Genomic DNA, 12,249 nt, shown 5'->3' with positions numbered 1-12,249 from the left:
ACTAAGAAGAAGCAGCTCAGAGATAGAGACTCAGACTCCATGCTCTTCCACAACTCAGGAATGGTCTCCCCCCCCCCCCCCCCGGCTAAACATCCATAAATACCCAGGGTTCTCTCTACCAGAAATCCCCTTCTCACTCTTCAGGGAGCGGATAGGCTCCTCTGGCCCTACCCACCACCCAGATAACAGCTTCCTTGTACAGTCTGGGTCTAAGCCCAATGTCCGTTGGAGTAAGATCCGCCCTTTCCCTGAACTGGCCTCTCCCATGCACAGTACAGTCTAGCACGGTGAGGTTGCTAATTCCCTCAGACCCACAAAGCAGACACAGCTAATAAGATTGACACTTTAGGCTGGGCAGTGGTGGCATAGGCCTTTAATTCTCAGGAGGCAGACACAGGCAGATCTCTGAGTTGGGAGCCAGCCTTGTCTACCAAGGGAGTTCCAGGACAGCCAGGGCTACACAGGGAAATTCTGTCTCAAAAAAAAAAAAAAAGGCTCTTCACTGGGGGTGTTCATGTTCTAGAATGGTTCTGTTTGCCTCTTCCCCAGAGAAGGTTGCCAGTGAGAGCCCTTTAACTAAGACCAAGTGCCTGCTACAGAGCTGGGACAGGCAGGGGAGAGGCTGGTTTATGGAGACATTGTGAAGCAGGGAGTGAAACTGGAAGGCCAGCAGGGGGTAGGGAGGGGAAGCAGCCAACAAAGAGAGATGACCTGACTTAAATCAGTCTTGCTCAAGGGACTCTGAGGACTGCAGGATGTAGCAGCCATGGCAGTAATAAAGCATCCTCTTGACAGTCATCCCTGTGCCCCATAGTTCATGAAGACTATCTCTAAGGTTTCCCAGGACCTCTGCATAACATGCTGTTAGATACCGATCAGGGGCTGACTCCCTGAGGCCCCGTTTCCCTGTGGTTGGCCTGACCTTGTGTTTCTAGGATAAAGTACACAGCCTTTGAGGTGAGCAGGCCGCCTGTGGGCTTCCCTGTGGTATCAGTCCTGTCTCTGAGGGTGAGGTGCTCAGGGTAAGGAATGCAGCCCACACTGTGAGGGGCCCTGGGCACATCAAAAGAGTGACATGCATAGCAATGATTGAGGAAGGTGCTTAAGCCCGGGCCTGCAGGAGTGATAGTGCAAACTCATGCCTCTTGGAAGGTGGCCTGTGTCATGGCAGAGGTCAACACACAGCCCTCTGTGACCCCAGAGCCCAGCCCTGCAAGCAGACACAGCATGGAGCAGGGAGGTCATGCAGAGCCACCTGCTGTCCGGTGGGGGAGGCCTTACCAGTAATACAGCAGGAAGAGGAAGGTAGGCAGGGACACAGCTAGCTGGAGCCAGCGCCAGTCTGGAATGGCATAGGCCACCCCGGCAAGCCCCACTAGCCCCACTGTGAAGGCCATCTGGTACAAAATGGCCGTCGTTCTCCTGTAGCCAGAGCCGACAAACTCTGTGACTGAAAAAAAAAGAAAAAGAAAAAGAAATGGTGGTCAGAGGGAGTCCCCAGAGAAGAAAGATAGAGAGTGGGCCTTGCTCCCATCGGCCACATCCACCTCTGCTCCTGCCTGTGTCTGTGTATTTTCTACCTCTCCTTCCCATCAAAGTCTGCATTGCTGGCCTCTCCCAGACCTGACGCCACTCAGCCTGGGCCCCCAGGTTTACCAGGCCAGTTTGTCACTAGGTTTTCTCTTGCTACCTCTCTTTTTACCTTCTTACTTGCTATTTATGTCTCCCCTATCAGGCTTCAAGGTGTAAGCTTCTCCTCCCCAAACATTCACAGAAACTCCGAGCTGAGTTAGAAAATTCTCTCACAGTTCTGGCGCATAACTCTACAAGCACCTTAGCTTGCTTGTGGACTCCTGGCACTGCTCTAGGTGTCGGAAGGCAAGTGGAAGGCACTGTCCTCCCCAATGGGAGATACATAATGGTAATATGACACTCGCTGACTCCCATATGAAGACATGAGACGTCAAGGGAGGGAAATTGGCGGCTCTGAGGCCAAGAGACTGCCATTTTACACGGCATTAGTGGGTAGTGAGTGGATAGAGCACAGCCACAAGGGAGGGGAGCAGCTTGACCTCACAGATACCGTAGGAGCGTAGTCTGGTGGCCAGGATGCCATACTTGTCTGGTGAAGGGACTGTGAGGAGAGCCAGGTGGTGGAGAGAGTCGGGTGCAAAGGCAGAGGAGTAAGACTGAGTTAGGAGACAACGGGAAATTCTGGGACTTTCAGGGGACTAGGAGAACCTCACTTTTGGTGTGGCACTGTAGACAGCAGAGAGCTATAATGACTTTATGCCCACAATGGCTCCCTAGGCTAAGGAGTTGAGAACTGAATGCAGCTGGGAGGTATACTTGGAGATGAAGCAATGGTGGGGTAAGTACCAGTCAAGGGTGGGGAGCGAAAGAGTTCTTATGGGCATATTTTGAAACGAAAGTCAGTAACAAGGTTGACTGTAGGAGTATGGGGATACAAGGTGGTGGTGGGAACATAGGGTGTGATCTGAGCAGCTGTCAGGAGGCTGGTGTGTGTCACTAAGGAAGGTCCACAGATGTACCGGCTTGGAGTTGCTGGAGGGCAACATCCTGAGGTCCTGCCGCATTAAGTAGTCAAGAAAGAAGGCTGAGAAAGAGTCAGCAGTGAACAAGAAGGAATGAAGCAGAATACCACAGAGGCCTTCTGAGACTCCTACCACATCCAGCTAAATTCACTGTAGCACCTGTCTGTAGGCCCCCTCTAGCCTTGAGAACCAAGGAGGCAGAGGGACATCTTATCTACCTCGGTGCCCCATCCTCCACCACTGTGCCTACAGGCAGCACCAGCAATGTTCACAGAGGGGATTATATCTCTAGCAATTCTCCCGGCCAACCTACAGGATAAAAGTGACACCATTAACTGCATTTCCAACATACTAAGGCACAAAGGGATGGTGTGACTTGCCCCAAATCCTACAGCTTCTCGGACCTGGAATGTGGATTCAACCCTGAGTTGCCCTTCTTAATCCATTGCTCATTATCAACATACAGGAGTCATGGGCTAGCCTGCACTACCTGACCCTCACTAGTGAGGTGCTATTTCTCAAGGCAGAACCTCCTTTTGTCCCTGTATCTGGTTATCTCCTCATGAGTTTTTATCAGTTATATCTATAGCCTGGGTTGGTTTTGTTTTGATTTGATTTTTTTTTGGCAGGGGAGGGGGCTGTTGGTTCTTTCTGCAACATTAAAATAGTCTTCTACCTACCTCATTTCCTGTATCTCCTCTCATGCTCCTCACCAAATATGACATCTGAGAGAAAGGGATCTCATACCTATACAATAGAAGCACTAGTGTTCTCTCTCTCTCTCTCTCTCTCTCTCTCTCTCTCTCTCTCTCTCTCTCTCTAACTGATGCTTCCCTTTCCTAGACCCCACGAACATCTCCTGCTCCCCAAACCTCCACATTTGACTCATCTTGCTGTACCCCATCACTACCTCATCCCTCTCTGTCATGGACCCAGGGACAACCCTCCCCCCTCCCAAGTCCTGGTGTAATTACTCAAGGTATAGCCGGACACCCAGCTGCCCTTGCTGACCATGCCCTGCAGCAGGCGAAAGAGCAACATGGATGTATAGTCTGGGGCCACCGCTGTTAGCACACCGGACACAGATGTGACCAGCGTGGTCACCAAGAGACAGAGCTTACGGCCAAACCTGCAGAGACAAAAAGGTACACGGGAAGGAGGAATTAAAAATCCAGGGTTAAGCATGTATATACCTCCTTGACTACCTGACAGCCTTCTTGTGCATCTCCTAGAGCAATTAAAAACATTTCCAAACTCCACATGTCTAAGACAGAATGCCTAACTCTGGCATAACCCCAGGCTCACAAAGAGCTGAGACTTGGCCGCTTGCAAACCAAAATGCCCCATGGACACCTCCCTGCTCAAAGCAGAACATTTCGTTTCTCTCAGCCCCGCTCCTCCATCCAATCTGCACGCCCCTTCCACAACTACCCAGCTTCTCTGCCAACAGTCCCAGCAGCCTGAAGCCCCAACTGTCACATCCTGTCTGCACAGATCCTGGCCAGCCACACCCATCACCCCTGTCCACTCTCCAAAGCCTGGCTCAAGTGGACCGCCTTCACCTACCTGTCTGCAATGTAACCCACAACCAGGGAGCCCAGGAAGAAGCCCAAGTTCACACAGGACTGAAAAAGGTCCACTTTCCAGGCGTCTCCACACACCAGGTTAAACTGAAGCAGTGGAGGAGAGAGAAGACAACTGAGAATCATGGGAAAGCTTCCTCCTATCCTGCACCAAACGCCTCATGGAAGTTCATCTCCCCAGGAGGGATCAGTTGTGTCTACAACATCAGCACAGGCCTAGCTAGCACTGCCATGCCCAGCTGCTTCCCAAAACCTTTGCGTCTGTGAAGACAGCTGCTCTTGGCCATCATTGGACAAAATATCATTCTAAAAAGAGCAAGAAGAGATAAGTATGCTCAGAGGAGTTGGGGCCGCCATAACTCCTCTCCATAGGGAAATAGAACCAAGGGCCACGGAGATGGCTCAGTGGGTGAAGTGTGCTAGTGTGAAGACCAGAGTTCAGATCCCCAGCACCTACGTAAAGAGCTGGGGGCAGCAGTGTAGGTCTGTGCAGAGGAGGTGAGCAGTTCCCAGGGACTTGCTATGCAGCCAGGCTAGTCAAAATATAGAGCTCTACCTGAAGAGGTAGACCCTCCCTCACAAAGATGAAAGGCACTAGAGGAGGACACTCACAGTCAACCTCTAGGCTCCATAGGCAAGTACATAGACATAGATGTGCACGCATGCACACACACTCATACACATACATACACACACAACACACACACACACACACACACACACACACACACACACACACACACACACAAAGAAACATAGCCACATGCAAAGACATGTAACAAAGGAAGTGTAAAGCCAGGCCTGGTGGCCCATGTCTATGATACTAGCATTGGGGACGTATAGACAGGAAAGTGGAGGCAGGAGAATCGGGAGTTCAAGGTTACCCACAGCTACACAGTAAGTTGAAGGCCAGTCTGGGCTCTGAAAGACCCTATGTCAAAAAGGAAAAGAAAAGTCTTGCTTTTCAGAACATGTGGATATCATATACTTAACTGAACTCTAGCACTAAAGGAACAACAAAACAGAAGGGACCAGACCAAGAAAAGACACAGGGAGCCAGGTTCATGGGGTAGGGTATGAGAGGTAGGGGGAGTCCTGCATGTGGGGACCTAGGGGAAGAATTAAGGAGGAGACAGAGAAAAAGGACAACCCTAGATGTGTGCCTCTGTTAGAGTCCTGGAGGGTTGGCTGGGGAAGGACCTTCCTTCCTAATCTGTGGTCATTCCCTGGCAGGCAGGGAGAAACAAGCAGGGTGAGATGAAAAGAAATTCAGTTGTTGGGGGGGAGGGGCACATGAAGACTGAGCTTCCCATCTGCTGCCTGTGTGGGAGACAGGGGCTGTGCTCAGTCCAGCCCACGTATGCTCTTTGGCTGGTTCAGTCTCTGAGAGCTCCCAGGGGTCCAGGTTACTTGACACTGTTGGTCTTTCTGTGGAGTTTCTATCCCCTTCCAGGGCCCTCAATCCTTCCCTCAAATCTTCTGTTACCCATCTGTGGAATCCATTCCCCTAACCAGCTGCCTTGTCTGGCCTCAGGGGGAGAGGATGCGCCTAATCCTGCAGAGACTTGAGTGCCCTTAGGAGATACTGGGGGGGAGCTCCCTCACAGAGGAGAAGAGGAAGGGGGAGGGGAGGAGGGACTGTGTGATGGAGGGCAAGGAGGGGGCCATCGATAGGATGTAAAATGAATAAATAAGTAGTGGGAAACAAAACAAAGAATGAAACTCAGTCTGATTTTATTGTAACTGGAGCTAAAAAAAAAAAGTATTCAGATAACAATTAACCCAGCCCCATGTGCACAACAATTTAAGATGTGTTTACACTAAGATTCTTTACAACATACATCTGGCTCCTTTCACAAGAATGGGTACTGTTGACTCAAGAGATAGTGCCCAAGATTTAGGGTCTGGGGAGCCTGACTGAGGTAAACACAATGCCTGTGGGAGTCCAGAGTGTCTGGGCCCTGAGATAACACAGAGTCACTTAGGCTGCTGTAAACACAAGTGACATCACTCACAAGAATGGGTTTTATGGCCTAAAAGCAGTTATAGTGATTTAGGGGAAAGGGCCTGGGATAAGTAAAAACAAGAATTCTGGAAGAGACAGGCAGAGCCTTTCTCATCAGACATCAAAGGATCCCTGGCTTGTAAAATCATGTCTTTCCTGGTCTTCCAGGAAGAGCAGCTGCACGCCTCCCTGCCCCCTGCCCCCCCCATTGAAGAGCTCAGCCCTGTGTTTAACTTTCCCACTTCTCATCTGTGTGCACAAGGCCTTTTCTGCCGTCTACACTGGCCCAAAGCACAGGGTGACAGGGCAGGTTCTGAGCAGGGCTCAGGCCTATGCATGGCTAGCTCATTTCATCTTGGGAGCTGAGGGAGACAGACTGGTCAGACTCCAGGATGCTGGGCTTAGTGCTGACTGGGGCCTCTTGCCTTCCCTAAGGTTGGCCCAGCTCTTCCTCCCCTCCTGTCCTCTCTGACCCTCTGCTTTGCTGTGCTCTGTGGAGCCATGGCTCGAGCCGCCTGGAGCAACACTTTGAGGTATGAGAGCAGCAAGTTGCTAAGCAACTTGAGGCCCCAGTTTCCTCAGTGTTCATGCTGTGTCCCCCTAGATCTGCTGTGTGCTCTGGGGGTAGGAAACTGGTAAATGATAAACCATTTTAATTTAAATGCTAAGACCTTATGAGCTCATCCCGTGATGCTAAAATTGGCCTATGAGCTATGCCCTCATCCTACCACAGGATCAAACACTTCAGGTCTTAGAGACACTGCACTCAACTGGCTGAGGTCGCTGTGACTGGCCTGTGCATTGACACAGCCCCACGCTTTTCTGAAAGACACACATGATCGTGCATTGCCACTCAACACCAGGAAGAAGTAGCAACCTTGCCCCCCCATCAATCTGGGCCCAGGCCCTGCTATCTGTTCTTCTCAGGGGCAACAAAACCCTGAACAGTGTCACTCGGATTCTCTCCACCTACCCGAGTCTAACACACACCTTCATGGGGTGCATGTCTCACAGACCCATTCGATGTGTCCTTCTGAGGCCCGAGTTCTCCGGGTTTCCTCTTTGCCCTGTGTTCTTTCAATGGGTATCCTGGGTATCCAACGTCCTATATGTTCATCCACACAATGGTCCCTTTGTGTCCACTCTGTTCCGTGGCAATATTCTGTCTGTCACTAAAGCCACAGGAGACAGAAAGCCCGTGGGACTGCTGGCTGCCCCTAGGCTTCAATGTGATTCCTTCTTGGCCACTGTTGGTTTTCAGCCCGATCTTTGCAAGTTACCATTGCTGTAGGATTTTGTGTCCCCTTCCTCCAAGGTGGAGGTGGCCACTCTACCCTGGGGCTGCGTGTGGATCCAGATAGAGGCCATAGTCAGAAGAAGCCTGCTGGTCTTGACTCAGTCTCATCAATGCTACCGCTCCCTGAGAACCAACACTCCCCCAAGCCTTGTCCAGTATCAATGTCTAGAGCCTCTGCTCCCAAACTCCACCCATCCACTGTACCCTAGACACATTCGTGCCCCTACAGCAAGCCCAGGCCTATACAGAAGGTAAGGCTAGAAGGAATGGAGGGTCCCAGACCTGCCTGCTGTGCCTGCTGGGGTGGCACCAGGGCTAGGCAGCTTTTCCAGTGTACAAAACAACCTTCACAGTTTGCCTTCTGAGAGTCACCCAGGGCACTTGTTCAAGCACCCATCCTTTGTAGCTTCTACCTCAGTGGATCACAAGTGTGAGTAAGTTTGGGAAGTACTGACGTGGCCACCTCTGTCCAAAGGCTGCTCTCTATTGCTCAATGCCCACACCTGGTGGGGCCAGTGGCTCTCTCTAGCCTGGTATGTGGCTGTGCAGTGAAGCTGGGGCTCACAGAGCTCAGAGGGGCAGTGAAAGTTAAGGAACATCTAATTCCTTCCCCCAGGGAGCCTTATGATCCCAATCCCTTAGTCTTGGGGTGGGACCTAAACAAAGGTCATTTGTCTTCCTTCCTAAAGCAAGTTCCAATGTCCAAGGCAATGAGTTAAAAATTAGTTTTGCAGAAATGAGTAACTACACTTAGCTTCCGATGTCTCCTTTGGGATAAGAAGGGAGGCAAGGGGAGGTGGCACCTGCCCAGCCAGTCTCCTCTGCCCTCCTGCCTTGCCACAGCCGAGCTTCTTTTTGTCTGGGCACGCCCGAGTTACATGTGTGCACATGTGTGCGCGTGGGCATGCTTGTACACAGAGGTCAGAGGTGAACATTGTCTTCCTCTATCAATTTCCACCTCATTTTTCTTTCTGTGTGTGAAATGTGTTCGTCTGTGTGTGTGTGTGTGTGTGTGTGTGTGTTTGTATGTGTGTGTGTACATGGGTGTGACCATAGGTATACATCAGAGGACAACTTGCAGGGGCAGGTCCTCTCCTTCAGTTCCAGGGACTAAGCTCAGGTGGCCAGGCTAGGTGGCAAGGACCTTTACACAGCTGAGCCAGCTCACCAGTCCCTCGTGGGTTTGCCATTATGCGTACTAGGCCACCCCACAAGGTTTGAGGGATTCTTCTCTTTCCACTTCCCATTTCACTAAAGGAGCAATGGGGTCACAGCTGTGTGGTGCCATACTTGGCTTTTAACAGGCGTTCTGGGGGTTGGGGATTTAGCTCAGTGGTAGAGCGCTTGCCTAGCAAGCGCAAGGCCTGGGTTCGGTCCCCAGCTCCGAAAAAAAGAAAAGAAAAAAAAAAAAAACAGGCGTTCTGGATGTCTGAACGCAGATCCCGCATGTTCATGGTGGGTCTGGTGATTGCACGGTAAAGCAATGTCACCAAACGAGCCATTTCCCGGCTGTCATATCTGGGTTTCTTATTACCCTTGAATGTTTCCAGATAGGCACCACTGGCTTTCGAACTCAGCCCGGCATGGTCCCTCTTTATACCACTATACAAGTCAACATATTGACCAAGCTCGAGCCTCCCTGTATGTAGACAGTCAATTCTTCCTAAGATACTTTCTGTCCTTCTCAGTCTCTCCCCTCCCCTCTACCCCAACCTTACAGGACACCACCTTACCACCCATCTAGGTGTCTACTTCCTCTGGTCTCCATCTCTGGCTCCCAGCTTCCTATCCCACTCCCCTAAGCCAGAACCTTTCAATTAGACATGACTCGTAAACCCTGCGAGCACCCGGACCTCTTTTAACCTTCTGTCTTTCTGTCCTACAACATCTGTGTTGAATGCTGTTTCTCAAATCACTTTACCTTTTCATCTTTTTGTGGGTTTGTTTTGTTTTGTTTTTGAAGATAGTCTCATATCCCCTAGACTGGGCTAATAACAATGAGGTTGCAAACAGTATACAGTATTTTCTTCTGATAACTGATGTTGGAAATACAAATGTTACAACGTGGGGTTTTTAAGTTACATAATATATAATAAAATATCCTTTTATTACATAATTTTATTGCATGGTAATTATTACACTACCTGCTGTAATGTTTGTATTTATATATGTGTGTAATTATATTAAGAGATGTTATCCGGGTGTGTCAGTTCATACCTTAATTCCCAGTACTTGGGAGGCTGAGGCAAGGAGGGTCATTGTGAGTTTGAGGCCAGCCTGTGCTACACAGAAACAGTTGTTGTTTATCTCAACGTCAACTGGGCATGCTCTATTTCACAGCAGCCCTACCCCACTGCCCAATGAAAGTGGCCATGTTTAGCTAGAAGAACAGTCCCATCTGAGCCTGGTGGGTGGCTCTGAATCAAGTTGATGATAGGGTTGGAGGGTTCACAAGAGGTGAGAGATGGCAAGGTGGCCAAGAAAGAACTCAGGTGGGCCTGGGAAATGTAACTCAATGGGTAAAGCATTTACCTAGTATGCATGAGGCCCTCGGTTCTAGTCCCAGGACTGCCAGATGCAATGGTGTATAAACACCTGTAATCCGAGCACTCAGGAGGTAGAGGCAGGAGGCTCACAAGTTCAAGGTCCTCTTTGACTACATAGTGAATTGGAGATTAGCCTGAACCCAAGCAAAGGGTACCCTGTATCCAAGGATACAATGTTGGTCGGCTCCTAGAATTCCCAGCTGAACATCCCTGCAAGGTAATCTATCTTAACTTGGTGTCTGTCATTGGAAAAAGTCTAAGAGCCGATGTCTCTTAGCCTAGCACTCATTCTGCTAGTAACCAGAAGCTGAGCAGGCCAGGGGGAAGAAACACTGGGCTTCCTCCCAGCTGCAGCCCTGCCTGTATTGACGTTAAAACCTTTAAGGAAATGGGAAGGAGGAAGGGATCCCAAGAAAACCCATGTGCAGGTGTGGGGTAAGGTTGTCTGGGGAGGACCATGGCCCACGTGAGCTGTGCCCTGGTCACAGCTGAGACATTGCATCTCAGCCTGAGCCTAAAGTCTGTCTGTGGGACAAACCGCCCACACTGTCAGAAGAACCCATGAAGGGAGTAACATCTACTGGCACTTTGTATCTCTCTCTCTCTCTCTCTCTCTCTCTCTCTCTCTCTCTCTCCCTTCCTCCCTCTCTCTCTCTCTCTCTCTCTCTCTCTCTCTCTCTCTCTCTCTGTAGCAAAACCTTTAATTCCAGCACTCTAAGAGGCAGAGGCAGGAGGATATCTGTAAATTCAAGCTTAGCCTAACCTACAAAGGGAGTTCCAGGCCAGTCAGGGCTACATAGGGAGAACTTGTTTCAAAACAAAATAAAAAAAAGGTTCTCAAAGTCAAGTAAACAAAGAGAGAGTAACTTAATGGGGGAGTCAAGATCTTCATGGTCCTCTAGGTCATAAACAGTGTCGTGGTATTTACATTTGGGGGTCTCAGTTCTCAGCTGATCTTCACAACACAGGGGGTGAAGATATTTGTAATACTGCTTGTTACAGAGAAATCAAGGCTCAGAGAAACTGAGGCACTTACCCAGCTCTACCCAGCTAATAGGAGGCCTGGCTAGTACCACAGAGCCTAACTCGAGGCAATTCCCATACTATCTTGTTACTGCCTGAGGAGAAGAGGGGATTCCACAACACCAGCCACGGGGAAGCAGGTACAGGGAAGACTAGATTCTGAGATGAGTCAGTTAAAGGAGCGAAGGTGATGCTTTGAGCCGGCGAGATGCTCAGAAGGAAAAGGTGCCTGCTGCCAAACCTGATGGCCAGAGTTCAGGTCCCTGGGACCCACCAGATGAAAGGAGTTACACACACACACACACACACACACACACACACACACACACACACACACACACACATGCATACACACAGACACACACAGACACACGCGCACACACACACAGGCACACACACACATGCATACACACAGACACACACACACACATGCAGCCATACCATGACATGCACATATCCACACACATATACATACCTATATATTTATAAGTAAATGTAAAATATTCTTTAAAAAAAAAAAAAACCAAGCAACCAGATTCCCCACATAGCAGTTATGTCTCAGTGCCATCAATCAGTGAGGAAAACACAGAGGGCCAGGACACACCTTGCTCTCTGTTCAGTATACAGGAAGTTCCTGCCCCAAAAAGACACCGAACCACTCAGGATTTGCTTTTAATATCTACATTACCCATTAGTACCTCAGTGACGATGGAGGAGCCGGGAGTGTCGTATACCCAGCCATGCTCGCAGGGGCCCAATGGCAACTGACTCCTGTTGGCAACCAGGCTGGACAGTGGGTCCACACAGTCAAGGGTGCTCTGGTTCCAGTCCACCTCATACCTCATGCACTGGCTGAGGAAGGAGGCCTCGTCCGAAGGTCCCAGGCCCGGCACAGTGTAGTTCAGCTCCTCTGCCTGGCTCCAGCCACACCGCTGGCTCAGCTCAGCCACCCCAGGATTCTGGCAATAATGTCCAGGGGTGAAGCCCAGGAAGACGATGCCCACATAGATGGGAGCTAAAGAAGCTGAGATCAGGCATAGCAACAGGAAGGCTTGTTTCTGGAACCAGCCAAACTCTCCAACTTGCTCCAGGACATCATCCACGGTGGGCATGGCTGGGTAGGGCCCTCACCAGTTTAGCCAGGCCTGCTCTGGACTGCCACCAGGGGTTCATGCAGCGCCTCATTTAAAGTTCTTGGAACTGGGGTGGCTTGAAATCAAGTTGCTGTTTAAGCGTAACA

At 50.2% G+C, this 12,249-nt stretch overlaps 1 protein-coding gene across 3 annotated transcripts in view; it reads right to left on the bottom strand.

Annotated features, from left to right (window-relative positions):
* The window catches only part of Slc22a1 (solute carrier family 22 member 1), a 27,099-nt gene extending 14,850 nt beyond the window's left edge, over window positions 1–12,249 (bottom strand). The window contains exons 1-4 of one of the 3 annotated variants that reach the window (NM_012697.1): window positions 11,708–12,158; window positions 4,122–4,225; window positions 3,530–3,684; window positions 1,282–1,450 (exon numbers count right to left, since the gene is read on the bottom strand). In NM_012697.1, coding sequence (NP_036829.1) covers window positions 1,282–1,450; window positions 3,530–3,684; window positions 4,122–4,225; window positions 11,708–12,121 — 842 coding nt within the window. In that variant the 5' untranslated portion in view covers window positions 12,122–12,158. Of the gene's footprint in view, window positions 1–1,281; window positions 1,451–2,773; window positions 3,447–3,529; window positions 3,685–4,121; window positions 4,226–11,707 lie in introns of those variants that run through there. The other 2 variants (XM_039101083.2, XM_039101089.2) reach the window with 2 other exon arrangements.

This window comes from Rattus norvegicus, chromosome 1 (assembly GCF_036323735.1).
Source record: "Rattus norvegicus strain BN/NHsdMcwi chromosome 1, GRCr8, whole genome shotgun sequence".
Lineage (NCBI taxonomy): Eukaryota > Metazoa > Chordata > Mammalia > Rodentia > Muridae > Rattus > Rattus norvegicus.
The sequence above is the reverse complement of the archived record's forward strand: the minus strand, read 5'-3'. Positions and strand labels throughout refer to the sequence as shown.